General features: G+C 36.0%; 1 protein-coding gene across 2 annotated transcripts in view; it reads right to left on the bottom strand.

Annotated features, from left to right (window-relative positions):
• SMURF2 (SMAD specific E3 ubiquitin protein ligase 2) overlaps positions 1-17,234 on the bottom strand; it is a 121,384-nt gene that overhangs the window by 50,814 nt on the left and 53,336 nt on the right. Inside the window, exons 2-3 of one of the 2 annotated variants that reach the window (XM_037127988.2) lie at positions 9,449-9,487; positions 3,646-3,754 (exon numbers count right to left, since the gene is read on the bottom strand). In XM_037127988.2, coding sequence (XP_036983883.2) covers positions 3,646-3,754; positions 9,449-9,487 — 148 coding nt within the window. Of the gene's footprint in view, positions 1-3,645; positions 3,755-9,448; positions 9,488-17,234 lie in introns of those variants that run through there. The other variant, XM_037127989.2, reaches the window with a different exon arrangement.

The following is a 17,234-nucleotide window of genomic DNA, read 5'->3' on the forward strand; positions in this document are numbered from 1 at the left end:
AGGAAACTGGGTCTCAAATCAATGGAGTGGACCAGAAGAAAGCAAATAATGGCCAAACAGAAAAGAGTCAAGAAGCAAGAATTCAAAAAAATGAAGAGAGCCTTAGGAACCTCCAGGACATCTTTAAACGTTCCAACATCTGAATTATAGGGGTACCAGAAGATGGAAAGGAACACCCACCAGTGGAAAACTTATTTGAACAAATAATAAAGGAGAATTCCCCAATCTGGAAAAGGAAATAGACTTTCAGGAAATCCAGGAAGCTCAGAGAGTACCAAAGAAGTTGGACCCAAGAAGAAACACACCAAGGCACATCATCATTACATTAGCCAAGATTAAAATGGACAGAATCCTAGAAGCAGCAAGAGATAAGGGGACAGTCATCTACAAAGGAGTTCCCATCAGACTGTCAGCAGATTTCTCAAAAGAGACCTTACAGGCAAGAAGGGGCTGGAAAGAGGTATTCCAAATCATGAAATCCAAAGACCTACAACCAAGATTGCTCTATCCAGCAAAACTTTCATTTAAAATGGAAGGACAGATAAAGTGCTTCTCAGATAAGGTCAAATTCAAGGAGTTCATCATCACCAAGCCCTTATTATATGAAATGTTAAAGGGACTTATCTAAGAAAAAGAAGTTAAAAAAACATGAACAGTGAAAGGACAGCAAACTCACAGTTATTAACAACCACACCTAAAACAAAAGCAAACTAAAAGGACAGCTAGATCAGGAGTGGAAACATAGAAACGAAGATCTCAAGGAGGGTTAGCAACAGGGGAGTGGGAGGAGGAGATGGGGGGAGAAGGTACAGAAAATAAGTAGCATATACAGTAGATAGAAAATAGATGGGGGGGCAAGAATAGTATGGGAAATACAGAATCTAAAGAACTTGAGACACATGGTCATAAACTAAAGGGGGGTAATGGTGGGGATGGGGGGTAGGGTGGAGGGGAATGAAGGGGGAAATAGAACAACTGTAATGGCATAATCAATAAAAATAAATAAATATTTTTTTTTTAAAAAAAGAGGTGAATAAAGTGAATGAAGAGTCCTCCTAGCAATGTAAACACTATTCAGCTCCAAGAACACCTGCATCCAAGATTACTGCCCTAGGCAGGAGATGGGAGAAGTATGTGCAATAAAAATGTCCTAGTAGTTTCCAATCAACATTCAAGTACCTCCCTAAAAAGACAGAAACCCAAACCAAATTAACAGGGGAAAAGGGGGAACTCTGAGAAACTAGAGTCAATACAAGTAACAGAAGAAAACTGCAGTATTCACTTTTCTAATCAGATAGTGCATCCAAGAAACAAGAAGTAGTTATGAAAAAGGGATAGTCAGAAAACAAATGATCTTTGAAGTTAAAAAGGTGAGAGCAGAAATTACAATAATTAGGAATACTGGAAAACAAAGTTGGGAAAACAGTGCAGCTATTTTATCATAGTTTTTAATTTTTTACTAAAACATTTTTTAAACTAGTATAAAATGTGAAAGAAAAAAGATAGGACCACTAAATGATGATCAATTCACAAGGGATAATATAAAAATAACAGGAGTTCCAGAGAAGGAAAATGAAGAGGAAATCATCCATGGATAATAGAAAACATTTCCCATAGAGTTCTTATCCAGATTAAAAGGTCTCATTATATTTGCCCTGGCCAGCTATCTCAGTTGGTTAGAGTCATCCCATATGCCAAGGTTGCAGGTATGATCTCCAGTTAGGGCACATACAAGAAGCAACCAATGAAACCATAAAATAAGTGGAATAACAACAAAAAAAGGTCCCATTATCTAGCACTGTGTATCAGATCCATCATAACAAATCTGTCATCAAAAAATTTAATGTCAGGCATAAGGAGAATACCCTGAAATCTTCTGGTGGAAAACAATAATCATGAAGGAACAAAATCAAGATAATATCAGCAATACTTTAAAATGATAGCCACTAGCCACATGGGACTATAGAATACTGGTAAAGTGGCTAGTCCAAATCGAGGCACTCCATAAGTAACATAACTCAGTAATTATTTTATTATTGACTGCGTGTTGAAATAAAAATATTTTAGATATATTGAATTAAATAAAATACATTATAAGGCTTAATTTCATGTTTTTTTATTCTTTTTAATGTGGCTACTAAAAAATTTAAAATTAAAGATGAACTGCCATTTGTGGCTCACATTATATTTCCACTGTCCTAGAAGACAATGGAGTAATGTATTCAAAATTTGGAGGAAAAGTAATGCTTTACCTAGAAATCTATTCTCAAATTATCAATCAAGTAAGTAAGAAGACAAAATATATTTTCAGACAAGATCTCAAAGTAATTTTCCATAGCTTTGTCTTTGAACTCTTTCGCAAGATAACAATCAAAGATAGACTTCACCAAACAAGGAAGTAAACAAACATTAAGAAACAAAACAGGAAGTCACTGGAACTAGTAGACAAAGGAAATTCCCAACATAACAATAAAGGCGAGTTCCAGGACAAATGTGCAGCAGGTCTTAGAGAACCACCAGACCAGACTGGAGCAAACAAATTAAAGGCTCCAGAAAAAATATCTCCAAGAAGAAAATGAAGCCAATGGCATTGTTGAAAATACGCAAAGGAAATGTTCAGTCCTATAGGAGAGGTTGTGAATTAATGATACAGAAAACTAAACAAATAAATAATAGCTATTAATTTCAGAAAAACAAAAATTGTCAAGAAAGGAAATGTAATCAGTATATCATGTGACTTGGTGATGAATATCTACATGATAATAATATAAACAAAAAACAGTGATTTAACCAAAAAGGTACAAGTGACTATACAGGAGGACTGGGATAAAGGAAAGGGCATGTGAATGCTCTGGAAGCCAGGATGAGAGAGATCAGTTGTAAAAGCTAAGTCATTTTCTATATAGGAAATTTTTAAATAATACCTAGAACTAAATAATTGTATATTTATATTTATATATCAAGATGGTATTTAAAAAACCATGATATCTAGAAACAGAAGAAAATACCGAGCCCTGGCCAGGTAGCTCAGTTGGTTAGAGCATTGTCCCATTTGCCAAGGTTGCAATCTGATCTGCTTGGGGCACATACAAGTAGCAACTAAGGAACACATAAATAAGGGGAACAACAAATCAATGTTTTGAGAGAGAACAAAATAAACAGCCAAAGTTAGTGGAAGCAGTTACCTTAAGAATGGGAATCTGGGTGGAAAAAGGAGCGAAGAACTGCATTCTCCTATTAAAAGTGTTCCACTATCATTTGCCTTTTTTAAAAGGTACCTATACTACTGTGATTAACATAAAATTTAAAGAAAAGAAACTATCCAAATAAAAGCAGAAAGAATGTCTATGAGTGCACCCCAATTGTGATTTCTGGTTTTATAGTTATAACTGAACTGAAGTAGGAGGAGGGAATTACTCTACACTGTGTATACATTTTGTTTTTCACAGGGTCATTACGAAGGGTAACTCATCTTCCAAAACCAGCTATAAATTAGCCAAAGTACTTTCCCAGTAGGTTTTGTATCCCTCTGTGAATATCGAGTTATACCATGGATCAAATTCAGATCTTTTTCAGTGATTCTTCTCAAAGATAACAAATAATACTGATTGTATGTTTCATTTCAGATAAGTCATTTAAACCTACAAGTCATAATGCTGATTCCACTTTGGATCAAGTGTATTCTTCACAGTATCTGTAGAATGGCATTGCCCAGATCCATCAACCACCACCTTAGCAAATGGGTCCGGAAGTCCTGTGAAAAGGGGGAACATTTTTTTTAATTAAAAAATATTTGACATGGAAGCTAGAAGAATAATTATATAAAATTATTATTTGCTACCAAGATTACTTCATTTTTTTAAATTTTATTGATTCTAGACAGAGGGGGAAGAAGGGAAAAAGACATCAATGTGAGAGAGAAAATTGGTTGCCCACAACCTATGACCTTCTGGTTTGCAGGATGACACCCAACCAACTGAGCCACACCGGCCAGGGCTATTTCATTCTTTTTTAAAGTTCAGCATGTAGCTATAAGAGTGGTCCATTTAAAAACTAAGGATAAAGTTAATTCTACATTAAATAACAAAAATCACATTTTTTTATTATTCCAATCTCAAAACATTCTCAGCTTTAAAGGATCAAGGTCTAGAGGTTACCTCAAATGTGGAAGTGTTTATAGGTCTTTACCTTTGACCCCAGAAAGGAAAATGCTTAAAACATTCCTGGCTCTCTTAGAGCTTTCCCAAGGTCTCCTTAATAGCTTATTTAAAGAAAGAACTTACTGAAGGTTTTCACACAGGAACATAGGCTACAGAGAAATTAAATTAACCAAAAATTTTACTGAAAAACTACCATGAGTGTGAGAAATTGAAACAAAAACCTAATACCCTGCCTTAAAAAGAGTTTAATACCTAATTTGGGAAATAAGAACACCACACATACATACAAAACAAACACAAAAAACAGAACAAACAAGTGTCTGTACTGATTTGTAATACTATGAATGCTTTATGTACATGTATAGTACATCTCTTAGTCCTCATAATAACCCTATGGGGTAAATAATACTATTATCTCTATTTTATTTATAAGGAAACAGAGGCACAAAGGGTCTAAGGTCACAGTAGTAAGTGGCAGAGCTAGGCAGAGGTGTCCAACCTTTTGGCATCTCTTGGCCACAATGGAAGAAGAGTTGTCTTGGGCCACACATTAAATACACAAGCACTAATGAAAATTCATGAGCAAAAAAAAAAAAAGGTTTTAAGTAAATTTAGGATTTGTGTTGGGCTGCATTCATAGCCATCCCAGGCCGCAGGTTGCACACCCTAAAGTTTAGATTCTAAACCCACACACAGTTTGGTTTTTTATTTCATTCTTTTAATTACTATGTGATTCAGTTTGTACAAGAACTCAGAAAAGGAGAAGAACAGTTTAAGTTTAAACAGTAAAGAGAGGCATTTCTTTCTTTTTCAGGGGATGAGACTCATTTGGGTTTTAAAGAGTAAATAGAAAGAATACCAAGGAGAGTCTGACAATATTTGAAGGGCTCAGAGGAGGAGTCTAACCAAAAGGTTTGTGATAAGGTGTGAAAGTAAAAATGGTCAGAGAGATAAAACTGATCCAAGAGAAGCTTAAAGTCAGGAAATACAGGCTTGGAGTGACCAAGGTATTATAGAGAGCAGGGAGCCATTGTTCTTGAGCATGGCTGTAAATACATTTTCATATTTTTCTATTAGTGGTATTCAGAATGGACTGAGAGAAGAAAAGATTAGAGGTACAGAGGCCATCTATGAAACTGTTGTGTCATACAGTAGCATGAAGAACAGTAGGATGAGTAGATCCTAAACTAGGGAAGTCACGTGGAAAGGAAAAGAAAATAACAAAGCAAGCTACTATGAAAAATCTAATATAAATTTATAAGAAACTAACGTCAAAATGACATACAGCTTTCAAACCAACAGCAATGAAAATAGTGGCTCTTGACAAAAAAAAGAAAGAAGTTGGAACAAAATCAAACATTAGAAGAACAAAATGACCATTTTGATGTGGAACATACTAAGATAGTATAGATCTCCTAAGGACAGCTGAAAATACTACAGCAAAATGTCAGTAAGTGTTGCTAACTGGAGAAACTTTGCATCTTGATATCTATGCTAATTTTTTAAAAGTCAAGATACTAATATGCCAACATTCAAGGCCAGCCAGAAATCACCTAGCCAATTCTAATTCTATGCTTTGGTGATCAGCAACTTCAAAAAATAAAAGAAGGCCAAAATTTAAGAATGGTAAGTATTTAAGAAGAAACTTGGCAAGTTAGAATATCAATCTATTTAACTTATTGTTCTTGAAGTTTAACACTGTTCATATTCCCATGATATCTAACAATTTGCAAATGTGCTTAATGGAAGAATACTTTTCCCTCTACCTTTAACAACATTAAGTATTTTCTCCTGGGAGAAATCTACTTGAACTTGTTCTTTTGATTCTACAATATAAGCAAATAGACATATAAGTATATGATTGTAAGCAAAAACAAGCCAACAAAAAATCACATTGCTAGATTTCTCTTTGGATGCTCTTTAACTAAAGAATTAAGGACTAAGAAAAACAAGTTTTTCCACACAAAAACAGTAGGTATGGCTTCCAAATCCTTAATTAAGTATGAATGTCCAACTCCCATCTTCCTATGTCTCTCTTCTGTTCAATTACACATACAAGCTCTATACCCTCCCCCAAAAATACCTATTTCAACTTACCTAATTACATTATTCTACAAAAATTTAACTTGACAGCCAAGTTACTCTAATGTGGTCAACAGCTATCAAGTTTTCTGAAGTTAGTGAGACCTCTAGTGGTAAATAAAAAGTAGCTACAGTATTTTCTGTATTTTTTCAAATTTCTCAATTTTTCCCACCACTTCTCAGTTATATAAAATAGCGCAAGCTCAAGAATTTTCTCACTACACAAACAAAACTTAATGAGCTACAAATAACAATGGAATAAAAATTTCAACTTGAAGTTATTTACTAGGGAAAAAGAAAGCTTTGTTTTTGATTGGGGGAAAGAAAAAAACATTCGGCCAACCGACTTGGTTTTGAGTGACTTCAATGAGGCCCCTATACAACACCTTAGCACAGTATGCTATTTTACATACATATCTTTTATTTAAATGTTGCTTTTTATAAAAGAAAGAAATTTGATACTAATGACAAGATTCTCTTAAAAACATACATAATGGCCCTGGTCAGTGTGGCTCACTTGGCTGGAGCATCACCGTAAACTGAAAGGTCCCAGGTTCAACTCATGGTCAGAGCACCATGCCTAGGCTGGGGGTTTGGTCCCGTCAAGGCACATATGAAATACTCTCTCTCCTTCCCTTCCCTTCTCTCTAAAATTAACAAGCATGCAAAAACATACATAATGGCCCTGCCAGATGGCTTGGTTGGTTGGAGCATCATACTGTACAGCAAAACGATTGCAGGTTACATCCCCAGTCAGGACACATACCTAGACTGTGGGTTTGATCCCCAGTCAGTGTACATAAACTGATCCATATTTCTCTTTCTCTCTCTCTCAAATAAGTAAACATATCTCTGATTAATGAAGATTAATAAAACTAAATAAACAAAAACGTACATAATGGATAAATGAACATATAAAGTTAATAGTAAAATATAAGTGGTAAATATTAACTGTAAAATTCTTTTACAGTTAATATGTTTGAAACTTTTGCTGCTAAAATTTTGGGGGAAAAAGAATCTATTTTTAAAAGCCAATAAGCATGTAAACAGTTCTTTAGAAATGACTGAGCAAAACTTTTCTCACCAAGGGCAGATACTCTAAAATAAATAGTAGTATCTCAAATTACCCAGGTTACTCGACAAAAAACCACACATGGGAGTGCACTTTTTCTATAGTTAAAAAAAAACATATATATATATATATATATATATATATATGTATTTCATAAGCTTGTAGTCCTGCTTCATATTAAATTTTGCTTTTTTCATTCAACATGATTTAAACTGAATTACAAGCAAAAACATAACTATATTTCAATATCAATGTTAATTATATCCTGATCAATAAATACACATTCTCACTCAAACTTAACTAAGAGATTTAGGAACTATTATTTAATTCTCTGAAATCTATGTGACCAACCTTCAACTTATAAAAGATGGAAAAAAATGTAAATCTACCATAGTGGGGAAAACTTTCGCCCATATGAAGTGGGGGTATTCCATCCTGGCTGAGTCCCACCTGAAGGCCTCAGGACTGGCTTTCCTGTTTCCCTTTCCAGGGCAAATATTTCTCCCACTCTGGGTTTTAAAGATACTAACACAGTTTCCCTTAATTTTTTTTATCCCTAAAGCAAGTCACAACTCTTAAGAATTTTTATAAATTTCTACAGCTTACGCCAATAAAAAAAGGCAAGTTCCCTCTTTTTTTTTTTTTTACATGCAACTTAAGGAGAGATAAGGATCAGATAAGTAATAATCATAATCACCTCTTAGAGGTTTACAATGAATTAAAGTAAGATCCCTCTACATTTCCTAGGAAAACTGAGACAAGGCTATCTGGATATTTTATTAGAGAAGCTGCGTCTTGGGGCTCTGGAAGAAGGAATAGAATTTGGGGAGGAAGGCTGGGAGATGAAACTGAAGATTTTTATCTTTAAAATCAGAGCAGATGTCCTGGAGGGTATAGAAGCAGCTGTTGAGAGGGGGCAGTCCTCACTTCCCATCCTTCTTTCCTTATCAGCAGCCTATCCAATCCTGTTTGCCACTTTCCAGTCCTACTAGATATTTCCTACCTCAAATCAGCCTTAAGAAGAGTACAAAGAATACACACTGGTTATTAGCAACAGGAATGAGATGGGTAGTTCAGCACTAGCCTGTGAAGATAATATTAACTGGTGGAAGCCCAGTGAAAGACCACTGGGTACAAAAATTGGAGTACAGTGTACATAGTATATCAACTGCTTATATCGTTCTTAACTATGCCCTAAAACATATAGCATAAAAAATTTGAATTACATAGTTTTATAAGAAGTTATTTTATAAAATTTAATTCAGGTTCTACTCTATAAAGACTGGAAGTAATATAATTTCAAGTGGAATAAATTAAGTATGATTTTAAAATATATCAAGAGCTTAGTATTTCTTTTAACCCAACCCTTGAGAATTATCTAATGTCATACTAAATTACCACTTAACAGTTTTTGCCAGATGGTAGGACTTGAATATAAAAATCTAATCAATCTTTATTTCTAACTTCAAATATTTTACATAAAAAATTTTGCCAGCTTAGAATTTTTTACTGAAAAAAATTTTTTAATCAATAAATTAAAACTACCCACATGTAAGGGGTACTTCCCAATCCTTCACAAAACTTAATTCTAAATAAAGGCACAAAAATTTTCACACAGAGCAGCAAAGAGACTGCAAATATAGGAACCAAATGTCTACACTGGAGATACAAGAGCATCTATAACCAAATGTAGCAGAGATTTCTTTCCTACAGTCTGGAAATTCCAAATAGGCTGAATGACTTCTCCACCTCCCAAGGATCCTAAATGCATGGGTAAAATTGCCTATAAAATCTTAGGGGGAAAAAAGTGATACAAAATAATCTCGAAGTTTTTTCTAGAAACCTAACTGCATGCACACCTTCAATATACATTACACACATCTACATATACACACCAGCACTGACACACATTTTACATAAATATGTGGGAGGGGTATAGGGAAAAGGGTTAAGGCAAATAAAAGACCATAAAATCCTCTAAAAAAATGTGATGCCAAAAGGCTCTGAACCAATGCATTCATAAAACAACATTAAGTATATTTCTGAATTGAGAAATCCTTAAACCAGACAATTCTGACAATGCTAACCAAAAAATTCACACACAACATACAAAATTTAAAGTTAATTTACTTACGGAAAAAATCCTTTTTCACCAAGTTTTTTGCACAGAGTACTGTAAAGGAAACAAAAAATACATGGGAAGAATTAAAATAAAATGGTAAGACTGCATTGTCAAAAGTGTTACTTTTTAAACACTAAAAACACCACTAAATAATAATTAAATACTACAACAAGGTATAAAATATGATGACAAACTTTCATTCAAGACTAGCAAAAGACAGCTGAAGTAGTGGTTGCAAGTTCAGCAATGATCACAAGTGACAGATGAGGACAAGAAAGTATATAAATCTACTATTCTAATAAGGTCCCCATTTCTATTTTCCATCAAGATCTAGTCTCATGGTAGTCTGGCAGCAAGGGGGAAATAGTCCTAAGAAGTAAATATGTAAATTCAGATTGGTAGATATATTTTAGGAATAAAATAATTTTATACTGAAGAGGATCATAAATAAGATAAGGCTTTCTTGATACAAGTTTTTTAAATAGTGTTCTGCTATTTACTCTGCTTCTAAACCCCACAGAACTTTACAGGTGAGATAAATTACCTTCTAAATTAAAAGTTAATATATTGAGCTAGATATCCCAAACCCACATTCTCTGGATTACCTTACATTAAATTTATATTTATAAGGTGATGGATGCAGTACCTTGTGAATATATTAAAACCATTGAATTCCACACTTTAAAGGGATGAATTTTACAGCATGTGAATTATATTTCAATTAAAATATTACTGCTGACAGAGTCATAAATTTCCCTTCTTTGATTCGAACTTAATACAAGTGAAACCATCAATTTCCATGTAGTTATAGTTTAATTTATAAAATATCTATGAAAGTAATGCTTAATTTCTACTTACTTCCACCACAGTTTAAATGATCTGTTCAATTAATTAAAATTATTGGAAATTTAGCATTACAAATTCATTTAACATTAGAAACCTTGAGAATAAATCTAAATATAACTAATCACTTTTAAAGTTCAAATAAAAGTCATTTTGAAGACAGGTGCTACAGTAAATGAATAAAATTAAGTAAGCACAAAATACTGACTTACCAATCAGAGTCTCTTAAGCCATGTCTTAAAGATAGTTTTTTTTATCATAAAAAATCATGAAAACTAAGAGTACCAAATCACAAATTTGATTTAGAACTCCTCCCTAAATTTTTATCATATAAATTGAATAGAATACTCAAGATCACCACAAATACAATACATACATACAAATTATAGTCTTCGGTATTGATGAGGTTCTCATAATTCAAGAAATAATTTCACATCTTACTTTAAAGAAACAGAAAATATATGCAAATTCTGCCAAGCTGTTGCTAAACCTACAACTTACTGTTCATTTTCACTCATATTGTTTTCTTCCTTCCATTTACAATGTCCACTCTCCTTCCGGAAGGATACCACTATCCTTCCACCTGTGCTTGGATCTCATACCCAACCCACCACTTTCTCAGGGATCTGGTCTCTCCTCTCCTCTTAGGAACAGCTCCATCAGCATTTAAACATACTTAAGTCTCACCCATGCCTCCTACTCCAGCCCCCATCAAACCTCTTCTCCTTCATAATGAAACAATTTAAAGAATTGTATATACTTTGTGACTCCACTTCTTTACCTCCCCCACTGTAATATGGCTTCCTCTCTCATCACTGCCTCTATATTGCTTCTCCAGTGCCCTGGGGGACCTAATTACTAAATCCATCCAATGGACACTTTTCTTTCTTTGTCACATCTGACCCCTGAGGCACATTTGCCTCTACTGACTATTGCCTCTTTTGGAAACTCTTCTTTTGGTTTCTGTTTAATACCACAATTACCTGGTTTTACACAAGGCATAAAACTTATTCTAAGTCTCCCTGCCAGATCTTTTTTCCTAAGCTCCATCCATGAAACTTGAGGTTCTTCGTGGTTTTGCCCTTGGTCCTCTTCTTTTACTCTATAACCTAAAAAACTCAGATCTCCACTCTGTAAACCTTGAAATTAATTTCTAAACTGTTATACTTATGGGTAAAAACATTTTTTTTCTGGGAGAAAGTTCATAGTTTAATAGATTGATAAGGCTCTTCCCTCTTGAAATACTCATCTGAAGGGCCATTTCTCCATACCTTCTCCCTCGTCTGTATGTTTTGATGACATCTAGATCTATAAACCCAACCCTCTGATCTCTCCTAAACTCTACACAGGCAAACTAAATATGCCCCCCCAAATAAAATTCCCATCTTCTCTCTCCCCTAAAACTGCTCCTCCAATTTACTTTCTTTTAATAAATAGCCCTTCTTTCAAATCCACTGCCTCAGGCAGAAACCTCCATTGTAGCCTTCACTACTCCTCCCTCTCCCACTTCCTAGCAATTACTGGTTCCAATTAATAGACTTCATCTGTCTACTTCTATTATCAGTGCTACCACCCTAGTCCAGGCCACCATCAACTACTGTCTAGGTCATTACAACAGCCTCCCAATCAGTCCCCTGCCTAATCAGTTCTCCACACTGGACTCAAAGTGATCATTCTAAAAATATAACTAAGTCTTTCCATCCATTTCCCCTCTTTCTAATAGATTTCAAAACATCCTTAAAACATCCTCAAAGCTATCCTTCCACTTGTGCTCTGCATCTCATACCAAATCTATCACCTTCTCAGGGACCTTGTCTCTTGTCTCCTCTACTAACCTCCATCCTTCAATCACTCCCAAGGTCTTCAGACCCAAACTTTATATTGGTTTACAGTGCTCTGGCCCTGGCTCCTGCTTATCTCTCTGACCTCATCTTTCATCACCATTTCTCCCTTCCAAGGCCCCAAGTCCAAGATCCAGCCAGGCTGAACTTTCACTTTCCTAAATGTACACCATCTCTCTCCCACAACCTTCGCGTACCTAAAACATTTTTCTCAGGCTTCATCTTCTCATCTTCTAGGTCTCGTAAGGGAAGGAAGCCTTTTAGAACATGTTTCTCTCGTCTACAGCCATACCACCCTGAATGCACCCGATCTCGTCTGATCTCGGAAGCTAAGCATGGTCGGGCCTGGTTAGTACTTGGATGGGAGAACATGTTTCTCTCAACCCTCATCCACTTACATCTTCACAGAAGATCATTCTTTTTTTCTTTTTTTACTCTTGGAAGTCTTTTTTTTTTAAAATATTTTAAAGATTTTACTTATTTATTTTTAGAGAGAGGGGAAGGGGAAGAGAAATAGAGGGAGAGAAACATCAGTGTGTGGCTGCCTCTCACGTGCCGCCCCGCCCCGCACTGAGGGCTGGTCTGAAACCCAGGCAGGCACCCTGACTGGGAATCGAACCAGAGATCCCTTGGTTCACAGTCCAGCACTCAATCCACCAAGCCATACTAGCCAGGGCTCATTTCTTAACATATTTTATTTATTGTGCTCTTACAGTTGTCCCAATTTTCCCCCTTTGCCCCACTCCATCAGTATCAGTTATTCCCTCTGGCAATCCCCCCTTAGTTCATGTCCATGAACTTAGTCCATCGGTCATGCATGTAAGTTCTTTGGTTACTCCATTGCCTATATTGTTAACACTCCCAATCTATTCTATACCTACCGATCTGTACCTGTACCTTTTCCTAATCCCTGTACCTTTTCCCCCATTCTCTTCCTTCCTCCTCCCAATAATACTCCAAATAATCTCCATATCTATGATTCTGCTTCTGTCTGCTTGTTTGCTTAGTTTGTATTTTAGATTCAATTGTTGATAGTTGTGAATTTATTACCATTTTAATGTTCATGATTTTGATATTTTCTTAAATAAATCCCTTTAATATTTCATATAATAATGGCTTGGTGATAATGAGCTTTACCTTTTCTGGGAAGCACTTTATCTGCTCTTTCATTCTAAATTATAGCTTTGCTGGATAGTCATCTAGGTTGTAGGCCCTTGCTTTTCACCATTTTGGATACTTCTTGCCAGCCCCTTCTAGCCTGCAGTTTCTTTTGAGAAACCAGCTGAAAATCTTATGGGAACGCCTTCACAGGTAACTCCATTTTTCTCTTGCTGCTTTTAAGATTCTCTCTTTAGCCCAGGCTGGTGTGGCTCAGTAGACTGAGCACCAGTCTGTGAAACGAAAGGTCACTGGTTTGATTCCTGGTCAGGGCACATGCCTGGGTTGTGAGCCAGGTCCCCAGATGGGGGCATATGAGAGGCAACTGATGGATGTATTGCTCATCAATGTTTCTCTTTCTCTCCCTCTGCCTAAAAATATATTTTTCAAAAGATTCTCTATTTAATCTTTGGTATTTTAATTATGATGTGTCTTGGTATGGACCTCTTTGTATTCATCTTGTTTGAGACTCTCTGTGCTTCCTGGACTTGTATGTCTATTTCCTTCACCAATTAAGCAAGTTTTCTTTCATTATTTTTTCAAATAAGTTTTCAATTTCTTGCTCTTCCCCTTCTGGCACCCCTATGATTCAAGGGGTGATACGTTTGAAGTTGTCCCCAGAGGCTCTTTAGCCTTTCCTCTTTTTTTTTTTTAATTCTTTTTTCTTCTTGCTGTTCTACTGAATGTTTTTTTCTTCCTTATATTCCAAATCATTGATTTGATTCGTGGCTTCATGCACGCAATTGTTGATTCCCTGTAATTTTTTTCTTTATTTCACTTAGTGTAACCTTCACTTTGGCCTGGGTCTTCCTTTTTGTTAAGTATATTTTACTGATTATGTTATTACAGTTGTCCCAGTTTTTCCCCTTCTGCCCCCGTCTGCTCAGCACATCCCCTTACTTCATGTCCATGGGTCATGCATATAAGTTCTTTGGCTTTTCCATTTCCCAGACTATTCTTAACATATCCCTCTCTATTTTGTACCTACCAATTATGGTTTTTAATCCCTGAACATTTTCCCCCATTCTTCCGCTAACCCCTCCCAGATGGGTCCTTTTTATGTTGCTGAGGTACCCAATGAGTTCCTTGGGCACCCTAAGAACCACTGTTTTGAACTCTGCATCTCACAGATTTCTCATATCCATTTTGTTTGGTTCTTTCTCTGGAGTTTTGTTCTGTTCTTTCAATTGGGCCATATTTTTTTTTGTCCCAGATGGGTCCTTTTTATGTTGCTGAGGTACCCAATGAGTTCCTTGGGCACCCTAAGAACCACTGTTTTGAACTCTGCATCTCACAGATTTCTCATATCCATTTTGTTTGGTTCTTTCTCTGGAGTTTTGTTCTGTTCTTTCAATTGGGCCATATTTTTTTTGTCTCCTCATTTTGTCAGCCTCCCTATGTTCATTTCTATGTATTAGGTAGAGCTTCTTTCACTCCCTGTCTTAGTAGTGGGTTTACTGTAGAACAGTACACCAATAAACTGGATGAGGAGGAACCTTAGGTAATTGCCAGGCAGGGCAACCATGTGAACCAAGTTGATGGGAGCCTCTGATACGGTGTCATTGCTCTGTGGCTCTGTGGCTCTGTGACTCTGTGTCAGAGAGGGCTCAAAAAGGGGACAATGCCACTGCTTGGCCTCTGGAGTTTTGTCCAGGAGGAAGCTATCCCCCAGTACTCACCCTGATGCTACACACTTCAATTTCTCCCATATGCCACTGGTTCCCTTCCAGCTGCTGCTCCTCTGTGGAACACAGAGGGAATGAGTCTGTGTAAGTCCTAAGTCTGATGTGGGTCCTTTAAGAGGAGATTCCTGAGAATCCTGCAGCTTCTTCCACAACTTCAACTCCCACTGGTTTTTAGAGCCAGAAGTTATGGGGACTTATCTTCCTGGCACTAAAACCCAGGGCTGGGTCGTCTCGTGTGGGGCTGGGATGCCTCAATCCAGAGGTATCCCTCCCAATTTTTATCTACCACATTTGTGTGAACCACCCATTCTGCCTCTCCACATCTCCACCCCTGTTATCCATCTGGATGAATGTGACTTCGTTAATTCCTTGGTTGTCAGACTTCCATACAGCTTGATTTTCTGACAATTCTGAGTGATATATGTTTTGTAATCTATTTGTAATTTTGCTGTGGTTGTGCAAAGAGGTGAGCCATGTTTACCTATGCCTGCATCTTGATTGGAAGTCCCAGAAGACCATTCTTATCACAGGCAGTCATCACACTTTATTATAATTAAGTTTAGAATGTTGCTTATATAGCCCTAGCTGGTATAGCTCAGTGGATTGAGCATGGGCTACAAACCAAAGAGTCGTCAGTTCAATTCCCAGTCAGGGCACTTGCCTGAGTTGCGGACCAGGTCCCTGGTATGGGACACAGGAGAGGCAACTGAGGCAACTGCACATTGATATTTCTCTCCTTCTCTTCCCCCCTCTCTAAAAATAAATACATAAAATCTTTTAAAAAAATGTTGCTTATATGAAGGTGGTAAACTCCATACAGCAAAAATGATGTCTGCCTCATTTCTTTCTACCTTTAGCACCAACACTCGGTGTGCCAGGCATTTGCTAGGCACTCAATAAATATTTATGAGATGAATGAAACAGACTTCAGAATAATCTAAAATAATGTCACTAAAAGGGGGACTTTTATATTATATGATAGCTGAATTACCAATTCTCAAGTAATAATAATTTTGACCTATGAAGTCTTATTATTATAATTTCCCTTTACTTAAAACATACTCATCAGGTAACGTTTGACAAACTTTTTTTTAAAAATCACAAGTAAGATGTTGCTAATATATAAATAAGTTTCAGCCCTGGCTGGTATAGCACAGTGGACTGAACATGGGCTGTGAACCAAAGGGTCACTGGTTCAATTCCCAGTCAGGGTACATGCCTGGGTTGCAGGTCAGGTCCCCAGTTGGGGGCGCATAAGAGGCAACCACACACTGATGTTTCTCTCCCTCTCTTTCTCCTTCCTTTCCCCTCCCTCTAAAAATAAATAAAATCTTTAAATAAATAAGTTTCAAAGGGCAATTAAAAATCAAAAGAACTTTAAAAACAGGTTTAGGGCTTATGAAGAGAAACTGAATTTAGTAACCCAAAGACTAAGAAAGACAGTATCAGAGTCCTACAAAAAGTTCATTTAAAAGTTAATTAAAAACATAAAAGAAATACCAAGACTCATCAGATTGCTAACCTTAAGACTAGCTCAAGGGCTCCAGCCAGGTTTTGCTTAAATTTTAAACTGTAAAAGAAAAAAATTCTCATTTGTAAATTTTAAAAGAATAATTCTCAAACATAATTTGAGATTTGTTAATTGATTTGCATAAATAAATTATTTTCACACCTTGGAGTCTTTACTGCACTGTTCTTTTTCTTGGAAATGCACTCTGGGCACTAGAATCCCTGCCCATTCCTCTTTCCATGCTCAGTACCAATTTTACAAGCTCAGAAAATGCTCAATGAGTTAATGAATTTCAACAGGACAAACTCTTATTTGTCACCACAACAAATTCTCAACCAACGAGTTATATATCAGAATCTCCTGGGGAGTGTATGTACCATATTATAATTTTATAATTGTAATAGTTTTATATATATTTGTTATGAGTTTATATTTATAAATCTATCATTTTTGGTAATAGAAAGTTGAACCAAGATTGGAAATCATGGAGCTAGGGAGTGATAGCAGTGTGGAGAAACTTTCATTTTAGTTTTCTAAATGATTATTAGAGGACAGAGATAGAAATATTTTTGGGAAACTCGAGACTAACTACTAGAAAGGGACTAAGAGAAAACTTGTAAAGTGGATAGGACCAGAACTAAGGCTAGGGAGTGCTGACTTTATACTAGATAGCAATCAATATTTCAATAACATTAATGTTTAGTAAGCTTTCTACTGAAGTAACATATACAGAAAGGTACAAAAATCTTAAGTATACAATT

This window comes from Artibeus jamaicensis, unplaced genomic scaffold (genome assembly GCF_021234435.1).
Source record: "Artibeus jamaicensis isolate MK-2021 breed Jamaican fruit bat unplaced genomic scaffold, CSHL_Jam_final contig_1998, whole genome shotgun sequence".
NCBI lineage: Eukaryota > Metazoa > Chordata > Mammalia > Chiroptera > Phyllostomidae > Artibeus > Artibeus jamaicensis.